Raw genomic sequence first — 26,394 nt, 5'->3', positions numbered from 1 at the left:
CAAGTCTTACATCACTGCACGGCTTCTGTGAGAAGTAAATCAACTCATGTCTGTTGGATGATTTCATCGGCTCAAAGTTTAATTAATTCTAGACCTCAATGTCATTGTTTGGTCACAGGTTAATAATTATTTCTCTACAGTTACTAAGCATTAGCCATCCAATGTTACATTCAGACAAGTACTCCACCCTAGTATTTTTCAGCCAACATTCCAACCATATTACCAAAGCATTCGAGAAACATCGTATGTAGGTCACAGAAGAAATGAATGACTTCAAGCAATCCAGGACATTTATAACTTCTCACTCAGAGAGGAAGAACAATATCAACTGACAACTAAATGTTCATTTTAGAATTTTGTTTCTCAAAAAATTGTTCAAATATTTTTTTTTTTTACTGGTCTTGTAGTGAAATCGTCCCTCTTCTTTACATTGCTCACTCTCCTCTCCATCTAATGGTTGTGAATATACCTCAGCAGTTTCATTTTCATCTGGTCAAAGCGGGCTGTTCTCATTCACTTCTCCATTGGCTCAATTGGGACTGAATGTCAGATATGCCTTTTGCATTTATCCTGTCATAGGAACAGAGTCATAGACAGGAATTCTGATTGTTCCATTTACTATCGATTCAGACAATGCATTCTTTTTCATTCATTCTGCCGATATTTGCATTGCTATCAAGGCTGGCGTTTATTGCTTATCCCTAATTTCCCTTAAGAAGGTGGTGATGTGTCTTTTTTTGAACTGCTGCTGTCCATGTGATGATCATGGTGTAATTTGGTATGGAGTTCCAGAATTTTGACCCAGTAACGATGAACAAGCAGTGATGTATCTCCAAGTGAGAATGTGTGTGACTTGGAGGGGAACTTAGAGTTGTCGGTGTTCCCATGCAACTGCTGCCCTTGTCCTAGGTGGTAGAGGCAACAAATTTGGGAGGTGCTGTTGAAGAAGCCTTGGTGAGTTGCTGCATCGCATCCTGTAGAAGGTACACATTGCAGCTATCATGCATTGTTGGCGGAGGGAGTGAATGTTAAAATGGTGGATGAGCTACCAGCTAAGCAGACAGTGTCCTGGATGGTGTCGGCTTCTTGAGTGTTGTTGCAGCTGCATCCATTCAAGCAAGTGGAGAATGTTCCATCACACTCCTGACTTGTGCCTTTCAGGATGATAGTGGGAATACAACTTCCAAAGAGTGTAATAATATAAAACTATATAAGTTATAAAAGTATGATGCCATCAGGAAAAACTTGGGCTATTTGAAAATGTGCGTCTGAAAACAAGAAATTGTCTTTCTAAACACTGTCACATGAAATCCAGATTCTTTTTGTAGTTCACAAATAACTGAAACATAAAATGTTCATCTCTAGTAATTGCTTTCCCAAATGCTAATAATTGGTCTAATTCACCAGTTGTGGAGAAGTGAGAAGATCCTTGGCTAGGTGGTAGCATGGGCATCCTTGCCCAAGTCACAAAGTTGTGACTTTGGAAGTTTGTTCTAGTGAGCATTCTTATCGGTGTAGCAACTTGTAACAACTTGCTTTGTGAAAAAAAATTCTCATCTTCCCCAAACCCCACCCTGGTTCTTTTACAAATGATCTTAAATCTGTGTCCTCTGATTAGTAATCCTCCTACCTGTGACAGTAATTTTCTCCATCTACTCTCTCAAAACTCTTGATACTTTTGAATGCCTCTATTAAATCTCCCCTTTATCTTTTCTGCTCTAAGAAAAACAGTCTCTCCAGGTATTTACATAACGGAAGTCCTTATTCAGGTAAACTTGCCACAAATACCAACCTGGCAACATTGCAATGGCATTTTAATGCTATGATCATTGGTAAACCTCTGATCCAAATTGATCTGAGGGGGTGACTGGACCACCACCTAGTTGGATTCTGCAAAGGAGTGCCATCCCACTTAGGATTGCAATGAATTCCCTTTCTAACAGCTCATTAATAATTAAAGAATAAAATTATGATAAAATTTCTCAGTTAAACATGAAATTATTTCTGTAACTTCACAATTAGGTCACTTAAGTTGGTCAGTTGGCTGACTTTAAAGTGATGGAAGGGGCCATCAACAGTGCTATTATGCAGCATTTGCTCAGCAATAACCTGCACACTGACATGCAGTTTGGGTTCTGCCAGGATCACTCAGCTCCTGATCTCATTGCAGCCTTGGTTCAAACATGGCAAAAGAGCTGAACTTCAAAGATGAGGTGAGAGTGACTGTCCTTGACATCAACATTTGACCGAATATAGCATCAAGGAACCCTAGCAAAACTGGAATCAATGGGAATCAGGGGGAAAACTCTCTGCTAGTTGGAGTCATACTTAGCACAAAGGAAGATTGTTGTGGTTGTTGAAGGTCAATCATCTCAGCTCCAGGACGACACTGCAAGAGTTCCTCAGGGTAGTGTCCTTGGTCCAACCATCTTCAGCTGCTTCATCTCCAACGAGAGAGAATGTAGCCATCGCCCCTTGACATTCAATGGCATTACCATCGCTGAATCCCCCACTATCAACATCCTGGGGGTTACCATTGACCAGTAATTGAATTGGGCTAGCCATATAAATGCTGTGGCTACGGCAGGGCAGAGGCTAGGAATCCTGCAGCGAGTAGCTCATCTCCTGACTCCCCAAAGCCTGTCCACCATCTACAATGCACAGCTCAGGAGTGCAATGGAATACTCTCCACTTGCCTGAATGACTACAGCTCCAACAACACTCAAGAAGCTCAAAGCCATCCAGGACAAAGCAGCCGGCTTGATTGGCACCCCATTCACAAACATTCACTCCCTCCACCACCGATGCACGATGGCAGCAGTGTTTACTATCTATAAGGTGCACTGCAGGAACTCACCAAGGCTCCTTAGACAGCACCTTCCAAACCCACAACCAGTGCCATCTAGAAAGACAGGGGCAGCAGAAAGATGGGAACACCATCGCCTGGAAGTTCATATCCAAGCCATACACCATTCCTTCATTGTCTCTCAGTCAAAATCCTGGAACTCCCTCCCTAACAGCACTGTGGGTGTACCTACACCACAGGGACTGCAGCGGTTCAAGAAGGCAGGTCACCACCACCTTCTCAAGGGCAGTTAGGAATGGGCAATAAATGCTGGCCTAGCCAATAATGCCTACATCTCATGAACGAATATAAAAAAAACTGGGCTTTGATTGGTAAGATATCACGCTAGTGCCATGCCTAATGTCTTATCTGTACACGATTTCAACACTGTGTGATTAACATTAATTCCCCACAGTACCTCTGCAAAGGAGCCATCCTCGTTGCATTCTGGTACAATGATGGAGTCCGTTGCCCTCCTCGACTGTGCCAGTGCTTGGGCTCTGTCTTCTTGGCATCTTACTGTAACCCTATCTGTAAGACAGATCAACTTATTTCAGAAATAACTAGGACCAATGCATTCCTAATCACACTGCTCACCATATTAAAGCTCTAAGTCATCGTGAGCAGGAAAAGATGAAACATTTGACCACATTCAGCTGTTATTCAAAATCTTGCTCAGGAGGCTCAGAGGCTATTACAGTTTCCAGTTATGCTACAAACAAGATTAATTGGTGACAGACCATCAAACCAAGCAAGCACCATAATCTTTCATGGTATATGAACACCTTTAGCAACTCAGGTCATTGAATAATTTGCTGGAGTTCTGGTTTGCAATTTGTGAGAAGTGGTAGTCAAAAGTAAGCAGGGAGAGGAGGAAGGTTTATATGAAGTGTAGCCCAGCAACAGATCCCATAAAAGATGTCCATCAATAGTTCCTGTAAAGGGTGTCCATCCACAGCTCCTGTAAAAAGATGGCCCAGCCATTGGTCCCATAAATGGTGACCCATCCACAGTATAGTCCATATCTCTGGTCCCAAAGGAAGATGGTCCGCTCATAGTATCAAAAAATGGCAACCCATCCCTAGGTTCATATTGACAGTCAAATGACAGGTCACCAAAACACTGGTTACACCACAATTGGTCATCACCAATTCATGTTTGATGTAGAAAGGGGGAAGAATGTCTAATCTAGGGCAATATATTTAGAGATTAGCAGTAACAAGAGAGGAATGTCCAAAGCAGCAATGACTACTGTAAATGCAATAGAAAAGAAAACAAAACATTAGAAATTAGAGGCTGCAGGTGAAAGAAAATTGTCTATAAGGTGACAAACTTTGTGCTAAATTAGTAACAGAGCTCAATTGGGAGTCCTGTCAACTGGCAGAGTATGGTTTTGAATAGATCCCATTTACTTTTACATGATCTAATGCTTTGAGTGCTTTTTTTGTGCTGTTGGATGTTGGTGATAAAAATGGAACCCCAGGTTAGCATCAAATTGGGTCATTGAGAACTTGGCTGAAACTCATTGCACTGCAGATTGAGTAGTAACTTTGAAAAGGGAATTGGAAAAATACTTGAAGAGAAAATTGCAGGGCAACAGGGGAGTGGATTTAATTGGATAGCTCTTTCAAAGAGCTGAATACATTACATGGGATAAGCAGCACAGAAATAGGCTATTTGACCCAACCAGTCCACGCTGGCATTCATGTTCCACTTGAGCCTCCTCCCATCTTTCCACTTCTAAATCTATCATCATTAACCCTCTATTTCCTTCTCCCTCACATGTTTGACTAGCTTCCCCTTAAATGCATATTCACTTCAGCCAACCCTATGTAGCGAGTTCCACATTCTCACCATTCTTTGGGAAAAGAAATTTATTCTGAATTCCTTACAGGAGTTATTGGTGATTATGTTATATTGATGGTCTCTAGTTATGCTGTTCCCCATAAGTGGAAACATTCTGTGTCCTCTCTATCAAAGTCTTTCATAATTTTAAAGACCTCTATTAGGTAACGCTTCAGCCTTATTTTTTCCAAGAGAAAAGAGACCCAGTTTGTTCATCCTTTCCTGAAATTTATACCCATACATTTCTGGTATCAGCCTTGTAAATCTACTCTACACCCTCTCCAGTGACTGTATATCCTTTTTATAATATGGTGGACCAGAACTACATGCAATACTCTAAGGCTGGGATTTTCCAGCCCTGCCGCGGCAGGTTTCCCCGCAGTGGATGTGGCGAGCCATTCAAATCTCCGTTGACTTTGGCGGGATCGGGAGATCCCACCGGCAGGAGGGGCTGGAAAATCCCGCCATAAGTGTGATCCAACTAAGGTTTGATACAGGTTTAGCATAACTTCCCTACTTTTCAGTTCTATCCTTCTAGAAACAAAGCCTTGTGCTTGGTCTTTCTTTTTGTGGCCTTGTTAACCTGTGGCACAACGTGTAGTGATTGGTGTATCTGTACTCCGAGATCCCTTTGTTCCTCTGCCCCATCTAGATTCACACCTGACAATAATAAGTGCCCTCCCTATTATTCCTAACAAAACATATTACCTCACATTTATCTGTGTTGACCTTCGTTTGCCAATTATTTGCCCATTCTGCAAGTTTATTAATGTCCTCTTCTAATTTGTTGCAATCCTCCTCAATATTAAACCCCCAATTTGGTGTCACCTCCAAATTTTGGAATTATGTATTTGATTCCAAAGTCCAAATCATAAATTTCGAACAGTCATGGTCCCAGCATTGATCCTTATGGAGCATCATTTCCCACCTTCTGCCACTCTGAGGGTTGAGTTTTACGTGCCCCTGGTAGGCATGTTTTCTGTGGGGTGGGGGAGGCATGTAAAATGGGGTGGATGCCCATCCCGCCACCTTCATGCCCACCGCTGAGCTCTCTTATAATACGGGTGGGGGGTTGGTAGGTGGGCACCAAAATTGGCAGCCCGCCCGCCATATTTAAATGAATAATTAAGGGTCAATTATGTTGTTTTCAAGCCAACTGACTGTGATAATATGCTGCCCATGCCATAAAACATTTGGCGAGGGCAGCAAGGCGGGAGCTGGAAGCCCGTTTTTTAACCTTAGATGTTTGAAGGGCAGGAAGGAAGGGGGTTCGCTCTTTGGGGGTTGCCCTTGGCTGATCGCTGGGCTGCCCCCCTCCTCCCGCCCACCCTTAGGTCAAAGCCCCCTTCCTTCCTACCTGCTCCCTCCCTTAAATCCACCCCCATCTTACCGGCCCCTCTACCTAACCTACCCAAACCCTCCTGGCCCGAGACCTGGACTTACCTGCTCTGGGGATCCATGAGCCTTCACCTTCCTCTTTCCCTGTAGACCCGGAAGCTGCCACTGACACCTTCCTGGCGCTGCTGGGACTGATGGAACTGTCAGCCAATTGGATTGGCCAGAAGCTCCAGAGGGCAAAGACTTTCACCCCAATGAGGGGTGGATGTCCCATTCGGTCCTCGTTAGACCTCCCTGCAGCGCTTTATGGCTGTGGGGTGGGTCAGCAAGGAGCATGTATGGGTGCATCTCATCTTATTGTTGTCCTCGTTATTCCGCCCTGAATAACTATTCTTTCCTCCCATTCTCTGTTTTCTGTCTTCAAGCCAGCCTTCAATCCATTCTACCACTTATCCCTTGATTCCACATTCTCTGACCTTATTGCTTAGTCTATTATGGGACATCTAATCAAAAGCTTTTTGAAAATACAGATAAATCACATCTACTGTCATCTACTCTCTCTGTTATCTCCTCAAAACATTCAATAAAGCTGGTCAGGCAATATTTTCCCTTTTGAAATCCTTGCTAACTATTCATTGTTATATTTCTCTTTTGCAGATTTTTTCTATTCTTTCCTTTCGTCAGGATTCTATTATTTTTCCTACCACTGATGTTAAGCTGACTGGTCTATAATTGTCTGGGCATGTTCTGTCTCCCTTCTTAAATACTGGAACTATGTTAGCTGTCTGCCAGTCTTTTTAAAATAAATTATTAAATATGTGTAGTAATGCCTCTGCTATCTCTTCCCTATTTTCTTTTAAAATACGTGGACGCAATCCACTTGCAACAGGGGTTTTATCCTCTTTGGGTGGAATCATCCCAAATTTGCACAAAGTGCAGTAGCAGCAGGAAAAACGACGTTTTACCCGTCGGCCACAATGGCGGGTTTTCGTGCCGTATTGTCCCATTCCCAGTGCACTCTGACTCATTAACAATGCATTCCTGGGAAACACACCGGATTGCTGGTGGGATGGCCTTTGATTCACCCACCCTGCCATCACCTCAGGCCTTCAGTAATCTGGGCACCATATTTAAAGGGCACCCCTGCACAGAGCTAACACTCTCTAAGGGGTCAGAAGCTGCTGCAAAGTCATGGCTGCCAAAGGGAGGAAACGTACTGCCAAATTTAGCAACGCCTCCCTCAAGTGCCTACTGGACGCAGTGGAGGCTGGCCATGAAGTCCTCTAAGCCTGCTCTGGGGAAAGACCAGGAAGCAAGGTCACCAATCCAGCATGGGAAATGGTGGCATCGGTGATCAACGCCAACACCCTGCAAGAGGACAGCCACCCAGTGCCGAAAGAGGATGAAGAGGATGAATGATCTCCTCCATTCCACCAGGGTAAGTCACTCTTCTTATCACTCTCAACTCACACACTCTCAAGCCCATCACACATCCACAGCGATCTCACTCACCGCCAGTTCAAGGGATATCACTCCCTCACACACACACCTTCATCTGCCCTGTGGATTGTGTCCTCATCCCCTCCATGGCACCACTCACCACCCACACATGCCAGACATCCTTCTCACCTGGCCTGGCAGGCATCCTGCTTACACTCTCTCTCCCCATCTGTCTTCATGCAGGACAAGCTGGTGCACAACAAAAGGGAGAGATCGCAGACTGGTGAAGGAATGCCTGACATCAAAGTGCTCACAGATTTTGAAAACAGAGCCAAAGAGCTGGCCGGTGACAATCTGGACCGCTCCTGTGCTGAAAGTGGGGTTGGTGATACTCAGCCAAGTGAGGATCCAGCAGTGCAACATCCTTCAGACAACCATGCTGTAAGTCAGTTCCCCTGTTCCGCAGTCCCCTGCCGTGCACTGATTACCTCTCCTTGCTTTTGCAGCACATCAGGGAAGCAGGCGAGGGGGTCCACGAACCAGGTCCTCGACTCAAGCCCCAAAGACACCGCAGAAGAAGAATCTGATGACACCCTAATTGAAAACCCATCACAGCGCTCACCCACACCCTCCACCAGTGCAGAGACACACACCTCGGTGGGACCTAGTTCTAGAGTAGCTTCGGGGTCACAATCTGGTGAGCAATTAGACCATAAGACATAGGAGCAGAAATTAGGCCATTCAGCCCATTGAGCCTGCTCCGCCATTCAATCATGGCTGATAAGTTTCTCCCCCATTCTCCCGCCTTCTCTCCCTAACCTTGTCTGATCAACAACAGGTGGCAGCAGGGACTTCCCAGGTTTTCGACACTCGGAGGGCAGCTGGAGGCGAGAAATCTACTGAGCCCGAGTCAGATGAGGAGCCTCTGGATTTGGGCATACCTCAGTTTCTGGAGCTGCAAAGGCAAGCTCAGGAACAACAGTGTGGGATGTCCACTGCACTCCACAGATTGCAAGGCACGATAGAGGAGTCCACCCCTCTTCAGTACGAGGTGATAGCGCTGGCATGCTGATGCACCGAGGTCAACCAGGCAGGATGGCGGTCGCCATGGAGACTTTGATCCAGGACATCAGTCCTGCACTGCCATAGTTGGCCTCCAACAGTGTTAACGCGAGAGGGGTGCGGGGCAACTAGATCTCACTCCAGCTTCCCCTTAGCCTCAGAGTCAGCCAGGGGCCATTGGGCACCCATATTGAGGAGGATCAGCAGGTGCACATCCAGAGGCCATCCACCCAGGTGACACTGGGAGTGTCCAGCCCATGCAAATCTCCTCTTCCTGTGACCCCAGCAGCTCCAGCTCCACAGGACGAGGAAGGTGCCACTGCCACTGCAGGACCTCGAAAGCAGCCCAGGGCCCTCCACATCTCGGCCCTCCAGAGGACACCTGCCAAGGTCATCACAGACAGGGTGTAGCAGTCAGCAGGCTGCCTCCACTTCCGCTGTGGATGTCGGAGGAGTACCAAGTCATAGTGGCAGGGTTAGGAAGATTAAGAAAATGTAACTCTTGTAGAGTTAAAACAATTAACTAAATTAACAAAATAAGGGATAAATCAAGCCTAAGTCAGGTCAGCAGTAAAATCAAGGAAAAACTTTAAAGGAACCTTACAAACATCAAACCAAAATGTGATTAAAGGGGTCAACAAACCACCCCAGTCCCCGCGGTGCCCACCGGGCACGGAAGGCCTCGATGGTGCCGGCAGACACCGCGTGCTCCCCCTCCAGGGACACCCGGCCGCGAACGTAGCCACGGAAGAGGGACAAACAATACCTTGGTTCCTGCACAAGATAAAGACAGGTGCCTCAGTCCAAGACCTCTTCCCTTTGCTTTGTTCAGCCATCAGACCAAAGTGATGGTCCGGCCTTACACTCACTGGACACATTACGGATGCCTGCACCTCGATGGTGCTTTTTATTGTTGCCAGAATGTTGTGGGCAGGCATCACAGAGTTCCGTCATTCTCTCTGTGTACTTTCAACATCTTTGAGGTGGGGCTGGCCCCCCATCTCTTCAGCATCTGTGACCGGTGATGCTGTGCTCCTGAAGGGGACAGGTGCTGAAGGCTGACAAAGGATCAGATGCATTTAAAGTTTCACGACTGCATCTCCATGATATGACCCTAGATCACAGAGTATAAGCCAGCTGCCCTCAGCCAGAAGGAGTCAGGCATTCACAGAGGCAATGTGAAGATCTATGGAGTGTCCTCACTGCATGTCATCATCATCCTCCTGGAATCTAGTGACTATTAGAGCCTCCGCTGCGTCTCCATGACATGAGACTCAGCACTGAGGGTATGTGCACTGCCATCAGCCACACAGGAGTCAACCGTTCACAGATGCAAGGTGAGGATGTCAGGACAGTCATCACTGCATCTTGTCATCATCCTCCACAAATCTTGCAGCTATGAGGGCCTCCTGGGTGCGCCTGCCTCATCTAGCCAGTGAGATGGCCTCATTGCCGGCATCCTCGCCTTTGAGGACTTCATCATCATCATCCCCTTATATGTCCTCCTCATCGGAGGAAATGTGCAGCTGCTCCATCTCCTCCTCAGCCAGGTCTTTCCGCCTTTGCAGCGCCAGGTTGCAAAGCAAGCAGCAAGTGATGATGATGTGCGATACCTTCATTGGGCTTGCAAGTGCTCCACTGGACCTGTTGAGGCACCGGAACCTCATTATCGTTCGCTCCATCAAAGTCTGGGTCGCAGCATGAGCCTCGTTGTACCATCGCTCTGCTGCAGTCTGAAGCCACCACATGGGCGTCATCAGCCACATCCTCTGTGGGTAGCCCTTGTCTCTGAGGAGCCAACCCTGCAGCCTCCCTGGACCCTGGAAGATATCAGGGATCTGAGACCTGCTAAGGATAGGAGTCGTGGATGCTCCCTGGGAATCATGCACAGACCTGTAGGATGTGTTTGTGGTGGTCGCACACCAGCTGAACATTCAGTGAGGGAAGCTCTTGCGGTTGACGCAGTTGACTGTTTGTTGTCACAGATATCTTAAGCACAGTTGAGGGCACCCTGCACCTGTGGAAGACCCGAGTCTGCACAAATCCCAGCGCTCTTGCTTCCTGGCTTTCCTGATCCCGTGCGAAATGTACAAAGTTCTGAGCCTTTGCGAAGATGTCATCCATGATCTCCTGGATACACTTGTGCATGAAGTCTTGTGAGATCCCGCACAGGCTACCTGTGGAGCCCTGGAAGAAGCCACTGGTGTAAAAATTGAGCGCCACGGTCACTTTCATGGCCACAGGTGGTGATGCCCTCCATGTCCCTGTGCCGCCAAATCCTGCAGTAGGTGGCATATGTGACCAACCAGTTCCCTAGACATGCTGTCTATGGCAACACTGGTTCTCAGTCATCTTAAGGAATGACAGGCACTGTCTATAGACCCTGGGTCTAGCAAGGCACCCATGAGTGATGACTCACTGTGGATCTTCAGTTGCATGCGCAGCAGGTCCTGCCACCCCTTCATCTTGAGTGAGGTGCTTTTCCCTTTGCCAAGCCAGGCGCCTCTGCCACACTCCTTCTTCTTCTCTGGTCTCTGTAAGCCATAAAGCACACTGCTAAATCACCAAGCTTCATGATCCTGATGTTCTCCTCCTGCAGAGTCAAAGAGAGACACACGTGGGTTAGCACGGGTGTACCAGAAACCTCTCTTGGTTAAGCCTGAATGCTTCTTCACTCATGCAGGAGAGTGCTGGCCAATGTGTAGGGCCCTCATTGACAGTCTGAAACCCACCCACTCTGCCCCATTCCACTTGATCAATAGGTGGCAGCTTCAGCTGTGCTGTGCTCTCAGCTCAGGCATTCTCCTAACCCGCATCTCAAGGCTGCGCTGTTAGCTTGAACCATAATGGATACTGGTCCCAACCTTAATAGAGTCATTGCAAGGGGCTGTGAGCGCCTCCACCAGTGACTGTGCCATGGTGGAGGCTGACAGCCCTTGTTGCTGAGCCCCCCATGGCAACCCCCCCCCCCACCCAACTTACCTTTCTCCTGGGTTGCTCCGCGATCCTGGGATAGGGGTGGTGTTGTTCCGGCAGCAGCCACAGCCTCCTCTGTGTCATAGCCGACTGCAAGAGATCCTCGCCTCTGATTCACCGGCAACTGTTCGCAGGTGGGAAGTCGGTCTTCCGGGGTCCTCAGTCTGGAGGAAGGCCTGCCACTGTCCACTTAACTGCCTGAAAGGCAGAAGATAGGGCAGGCCTTCCTCCTCAGAGACAGCATGGGTGTCTCACCACTTTTTCAGGCAGCAAGCGAGAAACCTGCTGAGAACAGAAGATTTCGCGCACTGAGTGCAGGTCAGCCACTTCCTTTCAGGCAGAAGAAGAGGGGGTAAACACAGGTTCCCTCCTCAATTAATCTGCCCCTATCCTTGCATTTCTCTCATCCATTGCAGCAAGTTGTCTGCACTTTTTTCCTTGTTTGCAGAGACCTAACATGGGGAGAAGATACCCTAAAAGCAGCATTGCCGTCACAAAAACCAGACAGAAATTGATAGTCCATCCTTCACCCTGCACTGTGACACACTGAGATTTATGGGAAGTGTTAAATATGGGGGCAGTCCAGGTCAGAGAAATCCCTCAAGGAGTTATGCAAGAAACGCCCAGCTAATTGCTCCAATGATTTAATGCTACCCTGTCACACAATATTTAAACAGATGACTTATATGTGACTAAAATGGAGTGAACGGATGTGTCCTACAGGCACCTGTCTGAGACCTAACCACGCTCCTGACCTCCCCCCCACCCCACCCCCCACTACAAAACCACCCCTTCAAGCTCCTATCCGACTGCCCACTGAGGCAACCAAGACTGGAGTTCCTTCCCTGCAATTTCACTTTGTGACACTAATAAGGAGCAACCCTGGCAATTCAGGAAGTCCTCCCTTGGAAACATTACATAGAATTTACAGCACTGAAATTGGTCAAAAGGTCTATGTCATTGTTTATGCTCCACACGAGCCTCGTCCTTCTGTCATCTAACTCGTTCAGCATATGTTTCTATTCCCTTCTCCTTCATGTATTTATCTAGCTTTCCATTAAAGACATCCATGCTATTCGCCTCAACTACTCCTTCCAATAGGCACTTCCGCATTCCAACACTCTGGATAAAGATGTTTCGCCTGAATTCCTGTTGGATTTATTAGTGCCTATCTTAAACTTATGTCCTGTAATTTTAGATGCCCCATAAGTGGAAACATCTTCTCTATGCTCATCATATTAAAATAAGTTTTGGAACTTGAGTGTGACAGCCTATTCAGAAACATGACACCAATCGTAGAAAGGGGCATGGCAACAACTCAGAAAACTACAGCATCAATTTTTGCTAAAGTATTAGAAGGTATCTTGAAAGGGGAGATAATGAAGTACCTTTAAAAGTATGGCATGGTACAATTTGATAAGGACAGGGATCAGCAAGGATCTGGGAGCAAGGGAGAGTTTTGCCTATCATAATTATCCAAATACTTGGATTAGAAAAGACAGAGTTTGTTGAGATTAAAATTCTGGAGCTGTGACACAACAGCTTGCATTTATTTAGCACCTTTGATGTAGCAAAACGTCCCAAAATTTGGGATGTCAGTTAAAATTGGACGCAGAACCACAAAAGAAAATATTAGGATAGGTGACTAAAAGCTTGGTCAAAGAGGTAGGTTTTCAGGAGAGAAAAGAGAAACATAGAGGTGGAGAGGCTTAGGAAGGATCTGAGCAGATGTAGACACAACCACCAAAGGTGAGGTGATGAAATTTAGAGATCAGAATTTTAGGAAAGCAGAGTTCTCAGAAAATTGAGGGGTTGGAGGAGGTTAGAAAGATGGGAAGGGGTGAGGCCAATGAAGGGGCCATTGCTTAATGGACAAGTCAGCCCTGACCTGGTGTTCCCATCCTTACCACTGCATCGACTCCGTGGCATTGTTTCGAGGGTCGGGTCCCTACATTTTGCTCGCTGGAAGGCACAGTGGGATTTGTAGAGCTTCCTGTCACTCCCGCAGACTGGCTTCTGTTGAGCTCTGGAGCAGTCAATGTTGCACAAGCCCCCTCGGTCGCTCTCAGCTATAAGAAACTGAAACATGAACAGTTCCAGTTAATTCATACACACTTTAAAAGCCTATTGATCGCTTTAAAATCTACTGTATTATAGGTCCTTATCTACCTACGAAGTCCCCAGAGCGAATCCACCTCTCCATTGTTGGTCAAAACTCCAGCATACCAATCTAACTTTACCAGCTGTATTTCAAATCCTGGATTAGGAAGGTAAGAACAGGAAGAAGCCATTCAGCCCCTCAAGTCTGTTCTGTCATTCAGTTAGATCATGGCTGTTCTGTATCTTAATTCCATTTATCTGCCTTGGTTCCTTGACCCATACTACCCTTGCCTATCAAAACTTTATCAATCTCAGTTTGGAAGTTTTTATTTGCCCCCAACCTCAACAGTTTTTTGCAAGAGCGAGTTTCAGATTTCCGCTACCCTTCATGTGAAGAAACGCTTCCTAACATCACCTTGAATCTATTAGTTCTAAATTTAAGATTAGCTCCCCTGGTTTTGCACTTCCCAAGCAGAGGAAATATTTTCTCTCCACCTACTCTATCAAATCGTAATTAATTCTTTCATGGGATGTGGGTGTCACAGGCAAGGCCAGCATTTATTGCCCATCCTTAAATACCTTTGAACTCAGAGGCGAGTTAAGAGTCAACCCCATTGCTGTGGGCCTGGACTCACTGGTAGGCCAGAGCAGGTAAGGATGGCAGATTTCCTTCCCCAAAGGACTTAGTGAACCAGGTGGGTTTTTATAACAATCAATGACAGTTTAATGGTCATCATTGCTGAAACTAGAGACTAACTTTCAATTCCAGACTTAAGTAATTAATTGAATTTAAATTCTACCAGCTGCCGTGGTGGGACTCAAATCCGTGACCCCAGGTCATTAGCCTGGGCCTCTGGATTACTAGCCCAGCGACATTACCACTAATGTCCCCAATCATCTCCCCAGTCATCTTAGGCACATTGTGGCTCAGTTCATAGCACCCTCGCCTTTGAATCAGAGGGTTGTGGGTTCATGTCCCACTCCCGGGAACCAAGAACTGTGATTGTACTCGAAAGAGTTGCAATCTGTGACTGTTGATAACTCGAAAGAGTTTCAAATATTAAATCACCCCTTAATACTTTATACTAAAGAGAATGCAAGCCTAATCTATGCAACCTGTCCTCATAATTTAATTCTTTTAGCCCCTTCTCATGAATCCGCACTGCACCCACTCTAAGGCCAATATGGTGCAGTTGGTCCACCAGTGTGGATCGAATATCATACATTCTATGAATCAGGTGCATAATCTCCACACTGCAATTTCCACATTGATCTTTTTTGCAGGAACTCTGCGCTGGAGTGCACTAAAACGCAAAATGCACCCCACCATTTATGAGGTCCTAGAGGCTCAGGGCAGGGCCAGTGCAAGAGTATTAGGCACCCTAGGTGAACCTTCAGCCTTGTGCAACCTCCCCACTACAATTAGTGTAGAATATTGTGCAGTAGTATGAATAAAAATTCTGTATTCATAATTAAGATTTATTTTAATGAAAAAAGGAGAATATTATGATCCTGATTGTACATTCTCATTGTTCTCCACTTTTCACCAGCCCTAGCTCAGGGGCCATATTCTAATTGTCTCCATCCTTAGAATGCTCAGATACAATGTAAGAAACCAGAGCAACTTTCCAGCAGCTAGTTAATTGAAGAGAGGAGTTCCTATGATATAGAATGCACTGCCTGAAAGGGTGGAAGAAGCCGACTCAATAATAACTTTCAAATGCAATTGGATAAATATTCGAAAAGGAAAATTCACAGGGCTATGGGGCAAGGGAGCATGGGCAGGTGAGACCAATTGGACAACTCTTTCAAAGAGCCAGCAAAGGCACAATGGGCCAAACGGCCTCCTCCTGTGCTGAACGATTCTGTGAAAATTGAAACCAAAAACCTGCAAAGCTCCCATGCTGGTTCACTCTGTGCAGCACTGACCCTTTGACCCGGTCTCTAGCAAGGAACTTCCCGTGGCTGAGCTCAGATCACTGGTTTTCGTGGAAGTGTGTTACTGCAGCTGACCGAGACTAAGGAGAAGCAGAACCTTCTTCAGTTTGGTTAGCTCCATACAGATTGAATATCCAAACTAGGATCATTTTTGACTCATGGGTGGTGCCTAAAACTATAAGGCCTCCGAGAGCATAACAAATAGCTTTTTTTTTAAACCTTGAAAAAAATTGTTTGCTGCACTTGAAACCCCAGCCATGTTAATCCTAAATTGATGTCACATGTAGATGGGAACAATTAACGGTAATTGCATACATTAAACAAAAAGAGATTTGATGCAAGTGGAATCGCTGCTACTTTTCATGAAAAATCAAAGCCGGGTAAAAGTCTATCACCTCAAAGTGTTAGCCCTGCACAAGGAGAGACTAATAAATGTAGCCGGGGTCCACTGTCTACCACTGCAGGGTATCACAGACTTCCACTGATGAACAGGCTCCTGGATCATGATGGAATGCTGAGCTCAGCGATGGGGATGGTATCTTTCTGGGAGAATTGCTGTGCTCACTAATATTGTGCACCAAGGAAGGACAAGACAATAGAAAGGTCAAAACTGTACCCGTCAGTTCAGGGGCTTTATGTCAACTCAACTCCACCAATGGCGCCATCCTGATATCAACCCTCTTGCTAGCCTCCTTTTTCACATGGTGCTACCAGCACCCACTGATTCAGTCACCATTTTGTTAATTTTGCAATGATGCTCTAATGCACTAAATACATTACAACAGAAAGGAGATCAAAGAGAGAAAAATATGAGTTGGAGGAAGAGGAAAAGCTAAAGGGGGGAAGAGATAGAAAGAGATGGTAAGAGAAGAGAAGGGAAAGAGCAAAAGTGAGGAAAATAGGAAGAGGGAAGGAAGAGGGAGCAAGAAAAAAAGAGATATAGAAAAGGAGGGAGAGGAAGGCCTTCGCTATATTTAGTACAGTATTGCTTTAATAGCATGAGTTCAAACCCCAACATGGCAACTGGTAAATTTAAATTTGGTTAGTTAAATAAAAGTCTAAAACTAAAAAAAATGTTATATGGTAACCACATGAAATTACCAGATTGCATTAAAAATCCATCTGGTTCACTGATGTTCTTTAGGGAAGGAAATCTGCCTCCTCTACCCAGCTAAACAAGATATGACTTCAGACCAATGTGTTTCATTCTTAACTGTTCTCTGACTTGGCCTAGCAGACCACACAGTTGTATCAAACTGCTGCAAGAACTAATAAGAATAAAAACAAACAGACTAACCATCATTTACCTAGGCACCGGACATGACAAAGACACACCCAGCCCTGTCAACCCTGCAAAATCCTCCTCAGTAAAGTATGATTGAATACTCTCCACTTTCTTCAATGGGTGCAACTTCAACAACACTCAAGAAGCTTGACCCCATCAAGGACAAAGTAGCCCACTTGATTGACACCCCATCTACCATCCTAAGCTTTCACTCCTTCCACCACCAGCGCACCATGACTGCTGTGTCATTTACCATTTATGTCACCATTTACAAGGTAAACTGTAGCAACTCATCAAGGCTTCACAAGTACCTAAACCTGTGACCTGTACCATCTAGGACAAGGACAGCAGGTGCATGGGAATACCACCACCTGCACATTCCCCCCAGTTCACACACCATCCAATCTTGCTATTCCTTCATCATCACTGGGTTAAAATGCCATAACCCCCTACCTAGTAGCATTGCAGGATACCTTCACCACATTGACTGCAGCGGTTGAAGAAGGTGGGTCATTGGCACCTTCTCAAGGGCAATTAGGGATGTGCAATAGATGCTGGCCTAGCCAGTGACGCTCGCATCCCATGAACGAATGATAAAAAAATTACTTAAAAATACTATTGAAAACAAGAAAATGGTAAATATTGCACATGTTGTCTGTTTTTCCAGAGGATTGGTAACAGAGAGCATTAAGAACTGTTATAGTTAACAGGTTTTCAAAATGAGGTGCATGAAAGCAAACCTGTGTGTCTGGAGCAACACATTCCAAGTACCACAAGCAGAGTGTCTTGGGAACACTGCACTTCATACTTTTTCTGTATTTATTGAATTACTTGCACCCTATTTCTGTGGCTGTTTTTAAATAAATATCTTCTGCAAAGGCTCATGTTTTTTCCTTTGGGTAGCTAGCACTGGCTTTTAGAGGTTCAGGTAAAGCATTGAGACTCTTATCAATATGCGCAGGGTGTTGCCCCCTGCCCCCCACCCCCACTGCCCCCACACCACCACCACCACCCCCCCCGCTGCCCCCACACCACCACCACCCCCCCGCTGCCCCCACACCACCACCACCCCCCCCCCCGCTGCCCCCACACCACCCCCCCGCTGCCCCTAGACCGCCCCCCCCCGCTGCCCCCAGACCGCCCCCCCCCCCCCCCCCCCCCCCGCTGCCCCCAGACCCCCCCCCCCCCCCCGGCTGCCCCACACCACCACCCCCCCCCACTGCTCCCACACCACCACCCCCGCGCTGCCCCCACACCACCACCACCCCCCCACTGCCCCCACCCACCACCACCCCCACTGCCCCCAGACCACACCCCCCCCACTTCCCCCAGACCACCCCCCCCCCCACTGCCCCCAGACCACCCCCCCCACCCCCCCACTGCCCCCAGACCACCACCACCATCACCCCACCCCCCATCACATCTGCCAAAACTAATATTAAAATCACACTTGCCCAGAGTTCTCTGTCCAGCTATTTTCTTTAATGTTTTCCTTTGGATGTAGGTACCACTATTTGTTACGCATTCCAAAGTTGCTCTAAAGCCATAAAGAGTCAACAACAACTTATATTTATATAGTGCCTTTAATGCAGTAAAAGATCTCCAGGAGCTTCAGAAGAGAGTCATCAAACAAACTTTGACACCAATCCCCACAAGGTGACCAAAAGCTTGGTCAGAGAGGTAGCTTTTAAGGAACATCTTATAGATGGAGACAGAATTCCAAAACTTAGGGCCGAGGCAGCTGAAGGCATGGCAACTAAAGGAGGGGCAAAGGAAACTGAGTATGCACAAGAGGCCAAGATTAGAGGAATGCAGAGATCTTGGAGAGTTATAAAGCTGGTGGAGGTTTCAGAGATAAGGAGGGGCATGGCCATGCAGGGATTGAGCAACAGCGTGAGAATTTTAAATTTGCGTTGCTACAAGATTAGGTGAGAGTCAGCATATAAGCAACAGAACTTTGGTTGAGCTGACATTTATAGATGTTGGAAGATGAGTGGCCAGCATTAAAGGCGCTATATGTTGTTGTTGACTCTTTATGACTTTAGAGTAACTTTAGAATGTGCAACAAATAGTGTTACCTACATCCTAAGAAAAAAATTGAAGAAAATAGCTGGACTGAGAGCCAATAGAACATTGGACAATGAATCAACCACATGTGCAGGGCTGGTATCACCAGCTGGCTAGACCAGGGAGAGGTAGGTTCCCTTCCCTACAGAGCCCAGTTGGTTTTAGAAGCCAATCTGGCAGCTTTCTTGGGCATTTTCTGGGGAACAGTCACAAATTATCAGATTTATTGAATTATAACAACTTGCAATGATGGGATTTGTCCTCATAACCTCTGGATTGCCAGCCTAGTACCTTAAACAACTAGCCTACAATGTCCTCCTTGCAGTTACCATTTTACAGTTTCGCTGCACTTTAATGCTCAGGTGAGGAATACAATTACTGGCAGATAGACCATGGAGTTACAGCACAGAAACGGGCCATTAGGCCCAACTAGCTGGTTTATCCTCCATAAGAGCAGCAGTTGAAGTGTTTCACAGAAGAAGGATCTACACAGAGTGCCAGGCTGCAGAAGAGGAGGTCTCTATCCGCCCCCTGGATCCTGACACCTGCACCTTCAGATAAGGAGGTAGACAAGCATTCTTGGTCAAATAATTAGCACATGTGAAAGCTCCTGTTCTCAATGAATGATGGGATAATAGATCTAAGGGTGCTGCTAAGACATGAATATCCATTTAACTACAAAGTTTGATACGTGCTGAGAAGCACTCCAATCATTATAGGCCACGCTTTCAGTAGCACTAAATGAGAGAAGGCACACTAGCATGAGCAATACCCAGCATATTCTGACTGGAAACATTGGACAGGATATTACCAACCACACCTCCAGGATCTGGCACATCTAACTGGCAATGGCCATGGAGAAATTATTTCATTGAGTGTGGATCAACAGAGACCCCAATGCAGAGTTGTGCTGTGTGATTTTAGCAATGGTTCAGTCTCCGTTCATATCTGAGCCAGAAGCTGTGAGTTCAAGTTCCATTTCAGAGACTTGAGTGCAAAATCTGGACAGACGCTTCAGTGCAGTACTGAGAGACTGCTGCACTGTCTGAGAGGCTGTCTTTTGAATGCGATGTTAAACCAAAGGTCCCATCTGCCCTCAATTGGACAAAGAAAATTCCTTGGCATTATTTTGAAGAAGTGCAGGGAAGTTCTCCCTGGTGTCCTGACCATTAATTATACTCATCAAACATCAGTAATTTGACTATCTGGTTATTATCATGTAGCTGTTTGTGAAAGCTTGTTGCACAACTTGGCAGCTGCATTTTCTTCAACAGTGACTAAACTTTAAAAGTACTTCATTGGCTGTAAAGCACTTTGGGATGTAAAAGATGCTATAATAATGCATGTCTATCCTTATCTGATAGCATGCAGCATAGGGTTGGCAATGCCAGTGACTTTAACAGTGAGCAATGGCTTGAAATTTAGCAGAGTTATCCAGCATGCTGCTTTGTTGACCAAGGATATGATACCTTGGAGTGGCACAGTGGGCAGTGATCTCTTGCAGCGCCATCATGTCTTAATTCCTTTTTCCTTCAGACCACTGAAAATTATATCCCTTCAGAGCCTTTCCAAACACTTCCAAATTTTTTTCAACCTATTCTGATTATTTGTCCCCTTCCTTTTAAATGTCACTTTCATCAAATTTCTACCCCACCGCTACTGGGTTCTTGCATCAATCCAAATCTGTTCACAGTGCAAAAGAGAATGCCTCCAGGAACTTTAGCTTGACTATCTTGATCCTAGGATCTAAAGTACACCAATGGAAGAAGATCTAGGTTATTCTATCATAAAAGGCATCAGAGCCAAACCTGTCTGTTTTCTCATCAGAGATTCACACATGGATATTTCATGGCAGGAGTCACCTGATTGTGATTAGAAATGAAAATCACAGACTATAATCACAGAATTCTTACAGCACAGAAGGAGGCCGTTCAGCCCATCATGTCTGCACAGGCTCTCTGAATGAGCAGTTCACCTTGTGCCATTCCCCTGCTTTCTCCCCATAACCCTGCACATTCTTCCTTTTCAAATAACAGTCTAATTCCATTTCGAATTCTTCACTCTCAGGTAGTGCATTCCAGACCTTAACCACTCGCTTTGCCAATTACTTTAAACCTGTGCCCTCAATCGTTCTCAATTCTTTAACGAGTGGTAACAGTTTCTTCCTTTCTAGTCTGTCCATTCCTAATCAATTCTAACTGGAGACATAGGACTAGAAATCATCCAATATGGTGAGTGGTGCACCTGCATTCTGAGCCAGAAGTACATATTTGCCATATTGGTATATAGGCATCAAAAGAGGCACCCAGGGCTCCACCTTAAATATGCATTAGACCTGTATGGAAATAAGGGGCCCAAAGCCATTTAATGCCTCATTCAAATTGGTTTACCCTCAATACAGTAGACACCAGGCAGCCTATCTTCAGGTGAACCAAGTCCACACGTGGTCTAATTAACAGGTGTTTAAATAGACCATCGTAGGTCATCACCAATGAATGACCAAAAAGGTAAGTTTTAAAAAACTTATTGAATGTGGAGCTGGACAGTTCAGGAGTTCTCCTGGGTCCACATTAAAAGCATGAGCCACTGCCACCCGCTGGTCTGATGCACATACAGCCCGAGGCCCAATATCGGTACACCACGTTGCAACACTGACTACACTTCAAAAGTACTTCATTGGCGTAAAGCACTTTGGACACGTCCACTGGTCATCAAAGGCATTATATAAATGCGAGTCTTTTGTTTTTTTTGGTTTATCTGTTCTGACGCATTTCAATTTCTAGGCCACTGAATCTGCCAACGACAACTCCTCTACTTATACCCAGTCTGAGATCAGGTAATTCAACACAGAATGGTCAAGGAAACTCCTGTTGAAAGGGGAATATGATTTTCCTTTAAAATACATTACTACTGGTACATTGCAGGTACACTGGTAAATTGGTGGAAATGCCAATGATCAGTTGATGAATATAACTTTATCTTTTAAATACACATCATAAATTGCTGATGGAATTTGGGAGAGTGATCACAGAGCCTTCCGATGAGCAAGGCCTGCAACTGCAGCATAACAGTTGACATAGCCAAATGAATAGGGAATATTACCATAGCAATGATGTAAGCTGACAGAATTTATGTTTGTGGAAGTGTGGTAAGCACTGTGTAATATTTTTAATAATATATCAAATAGATCCCCCCTGCCTTCTACACTAGGAGTCAAGATCAACTGTAGTCTTCATATGAAGCACAGTTAGAGGGTACAGGTTGGATCAGAGTGCACAGACTTAATTCAGTCCTCACCCTAAAGCCATAATGGAAATATTTTTAAAATTGTAATTTGCTAGGTTCATATTTATAATGGAAATTGCACTTTAATGGCAGCCTTCTACCAGTGGTGGTTCTGCGGAAAGGTGTACTTAAAATGTGATGTGTTTACATAAGCAATTTCCATCAAAATGAGATAGGAATTTATTATGAACAGGGTTGACATGAAATGCATTGGAGACGTGAGATTTATACTATATAGATAGCAAGTTTGGTAGAACAAGAGTCACCACAGGTTGGAGTGACTTAAAAAAAGTGAAATATTTCTACATACAAAGGAACAATCAGGGTGTTTCCAATAAAATGGATCCTGGCTGAAGCTGGCACTTCTGATTTTCTGCCCCCCTCCTTTTCTGCGATTTACAGGTCACCCAGGAAGATATCAGATCAATCAATCAGACACAACACCGAAGCAATGCATTATAACATGGAAAGTAGATTAAAAAAAAGTCAGCCTGGGGTCTTCCTGGGTGGATCAGAAAGAGTTCTGATTATATTCTTTCTCTGAAACATTTGTTGCAACAAATTTCCTTGGGTCTTCCCTGTTACAATGTCATTGCTTCTATGTGCTTGTCACAGGGATGATCTCTACAGCAGATCAACCACAGCTGGCGACTGCTGAGGGTGTGAGCTAGTTAAGAATTTTAATTTTCTGATTGGAACTCTCGATCCTTGAGAAAGATCACAATCCTGGCATTATTTCAGGAGCAAATAAACAATGGGCCACAGAAATAGAAAGTCAACATTTAATCATCTTGACACCATGTTGGGTTTTTGCTGCCATGCAATACCAACGATTGAACTAATTTATGTTTAGATACTTTCCGTAGTACAAATGGTCCACCAGCCCCGGAGTAATCACTTTAATAACTGTTCTACTGAGTATTAGTCAAGACTAATGGTTAACAATTTAAGGACTGTAATTACAGGTTCTTATTTAACTCTTTCTAGGTCATGAATGAAAAAGTCCAGAAGGTGGCCATTCAGCCTTTTGTTTTCAAACATACATCCAATCCAGTTTTCAAGTTACTATTGAATCTGCTTCCACCACTCTTTCAGGCAGTGCATTCCAGATCATAGCAACTTGCTGCATAAAAGAAACTCCTCATCTTCCCTCTGGTTCTTTTGCTAGTTATCTTAGACCTGTGTCTCCTGGTTACTGACCCTCCTGCCACTGGAATCAGTTTCTCTTTATTTATTCTAGCAAAAGCCCTCATAATTTCAAAACCTCTGTATTATATCTTCCCTTAACCATCTTTGCTCCAAGGAGAATAAGCTTAGCCTCTCTTGTCTTTCCACAATATACATTTTACTTAACATGTCGGATTTCATTTTCATATTTCTGTTTTCATACATACATCAAATTAAAGACTATTTAGGGACTGTGTAACTAGGCATAGATCAATTGTTTAAACAAATAGGTTTCGGGGGACCAGAGGTCATTCTCACCAATTATGCAAGGACAGAACTAGGTTATATGTCACGAGGTGGTTCTTTTCCCAGAGAATAATGAATCTCTAGAACAGGATAGCAGCTTTTGCGGTGAACATTAATTTGCTGAATTCCTTCAAACGAGGGCTTGACCTGTTTCTGTCTGGCATAGAGATCACCTTCTTCAAGAGGTAGGAACTTTGTAATATTAACCAGGGTCAGTGTAATCCCTTAGACTAGTTCTATCACTTAAAGGCATCAGAGAGGGATTTTTAAGATATTTTTCCCCAAATCGGGTGAGCGTGAATATATCGTGAGGCATAGGACAGGGCTGAATGAACCAGTAGATCTGTTCCTGCCTGTCATTTTTTTTTGTATGTTTGTAGAAGCTCTTTTTAACAGTGGATGAAAATGCAGATCTCCAAAGTGGTTCTATCTCTAGTGCTCAGTTTCTTTACAATATCAAGTGCTGTTGATGGTGAAACTGTGAACATTTTGAGTGTGTGGTATTAGATAACAGCTGCACAATGTCAATCTAAAAGTGACCCCTTGCAGCACAATCTAAAACACTGTCGGTGATGTGGAAGTTCACATGCAATTTCAGGAGTCACAAGGTGCCTGGCTCAAATCTAAACTACTGTTACATAAACACCCACCTGGTCCAAGAGAGACAGGAAAAGGGAAGGGAGAGAGAAAGAGACAGAAAGATAGAAGGAGGGAGAGAGAGACTTATGAGAAACAGTAGGATCCCAGCTAGAGCAGTGGTTAGGGCTACAATTTGCTCCTGTACCCTAGAGTTACAGAGGAGAAAATCTCAGTTCAGGTTTCCATATACCCGACAGCCTCTGTTTGAAAAAAAAACAAAAATATGCCAGATGTGAACAAGACTGAATTGTGATCTCACTCCCATTGACCAGCTTAAGGCAGTACTTATTGCCAACAGCATTGAGAACAAATGTAGAGAGGGTGGGTGGGCTCTTTAGCCCAACATGAATCAGCATTTTTAGGAGGTGGGGAGAAATTTGGAAGAGGAAAGGCAGAGAGAGAGAGCGAAAGAGATAAACAGGTGTTGGACAAAGAGAAAAATAGACAGAAAGAATAAAGAGAGAAACTGAGACATAGGAGAGAGCGAGATACACAGATGGACAGAAAGACGAAGGAAAAGAGATGGAGTAGTGTCAGATGCAGGCAGAGTAGGAAAAAGGAAATAGCCAGTGGAGAGGTAAGGACAAGACACAAGGGATTAGCTCAGAGGAGAAAGAAATGCATTAGCAAAAGGCTCCATCTTAAAAGAAAAATGAAAGCAAACTGCAATTTGTTAGAGTTCAGTGAAAGACACTTCAGCAGAAAAACACGTCTAATTGCCATTTGTATATTTGTGGAACAGCTTGGCAGCTGGAGTCAGGTGGTTTTGTGGTTTTGCGGCTTGCGGTGGTTTGGGAACCCAGTTGGCAGTGGAGAGATTCCCGAGCAGACTCTCAGCCCCCAGATGGCCCATCTCCCAAGGGAGCCCAGGAATCTGACCGCCAACAGGAGACACAAGAGGCAGTTTTACTAATTGAACATTAAATAAATAAAATAAATTGGAAAGAAATTAAATTCCCTCCCCCCGCCCTATATATATTTTATATATGTATGTATGTGTGTGTGTAGTTCTAATTTTCTTAAGGGTTTTTTATTGCATATGTGAAATTTGCTAAGTGACTAATGAATTAACTCATTGCATACCGGAGCAATGTGTTAAATTGATGGATTAAACACACTACAGGAGTGAAATTTTCTTTCTCTAGCACTTCAACCAACTGTGAACTATTCTGGGTGTGAGAGCAAATGAATAAGCAGGGGGAGATGATGAGAGGCAACAGTCGAGCCCAAAGCAAAAGCTTGACCAAAGAGGTAGGCTTTAAGTAGCATCTTGAAAACAAGTGAAGTGAGCAGCTGAGAGGCTTGGCGAGGTAAATCCTGAGTTTAGGGAAGAGACTATTGAAAGCATTGCCAGCAGTAGTGGAGTGAAGGATGCATAAACACACATATACACACAAAATAAGTCACGTGATAGTGATCAGAAATGGAACTTGTAATATTTTTATTTAATCCATTTGATAAACTAGAAAAGACTTCTGAGCTTCAGATCATGCCCTGTCAGCCATTCCACCAGAATACTTGCACCTGGTCATCAAACAAATGCTTCCCAGGTCAGCAGTCGAGGAACTCCTGCACTTAACAATGGTTAAGCAATTACACCAGTATTATTCCTGATTATCTCCCTCCCATGTGATGCAGAACTGGCTGAGATCAGCTAACTTGGCAACAACTGGGGCCGGAACCCTAGACTGCTCTGGTCTCTAATAAAATAAAAACAGAAAACGCTGAAAAACTCAGCAAGTCTGACAGCATCTGTGGAGAGAGAAGCAAAGTTAACGTTTCGAGTCCCTATGACTCTTCTTCAGAGCTCTGAAGAAGGGTCATATGGACTCGAAACATTAACTCTGCTTCTCTCTCCACAGGTGCTGTCAGACTTGCTGAGTTTTTCAGCGTTTTCTGTTATTTTAGATTTCCAGCATCCACAGTATTTTGCTTTTATCTTAGTACTCTGGTCTCTTTTCTTTCAGGATACACTGCATTTACTGATTGAGGGAGCTGTCATTTCATTGTTTAAAAACATATTACTCAATTACAACAAAGATCAAGGCATTCAGCATTGCAATAAAATGTAGTGACTCTGCACAGGGTGTGCCACAAACAG

General features: G+C 44.8%; 2 protein-coding genes across 3 annotated transcripts in view; one reads left to right on the top strand and one right to left on the bottom strand.

The window, feature by feature from the left end:
* LOC144671356 (SPARC-related modular calcium-binding protein 1-like) overlaps window positions 1–26,394 on the bottom strand; it is an 80,420-nt gene that overhangs the window by 27,307 nt on the left and 26,719 nt on the right. The window contains exons 2-3 of the mRNA XM_078533213.1: window positions 13,414–13,585; window positions 3,264–3,376 (exon numbers count right to left, since the gene is read on the bottom strand). Of these exons, the coding sequence (XP_078389339.1) occupies window positions 3,264–3,376; window positions 13,414–13,585 (285 nt within the window). The remainder of the gene's footprint in view (window positions 1–3,263; window positions 3,377–13,413; window positions 13,586–26,394) is intronic.
* Window positions 23,711–26,394, top strand: part of LOC144671357 (dynein axonemal assembly factor 10-like) — a 64,827-nt gene continuing 62,143 nt past the window's right edge. Inside the window, exons 1-2 of one of the 2 annotated variants that reach the window (XM_078533216.1) lie at window positions 23,719–23,839; window positions 25,439–25,544. The gene's annotated coding sequence lies outside the window, so the exon portion shown is untranslated. Of the gene's footprint in view, window positions 23,840–25,438; window positions 25,545–26,394 lie in introns of both variants that reach the window. The other variant, XM_078533217.1, reaches the window with a different exon arrangement.

The sequence above is a fragment of the Cetorhinus maximus genome, chromosome 32 (genome assembly GCF_964194155.1).
Source record: "Cetorhinus maximus chromosome 32, sCetMax3.hap1.1, whole genome shotgun sequence".
In the NCBI taxonomy this organism is placed as follows: domain Eukaryota; kingdom Metazoa; phylum Chordata; class Chondrichthyes; order Lamniformes; family Cetorhinidae; genus Cetorhinus; species Cetorhinus maximus.
The sequence above is the reverse complement of the archived record's forward strand: the minus strand, read 5'-3'. Positions and strand labels throughout refer to the sequence as shown.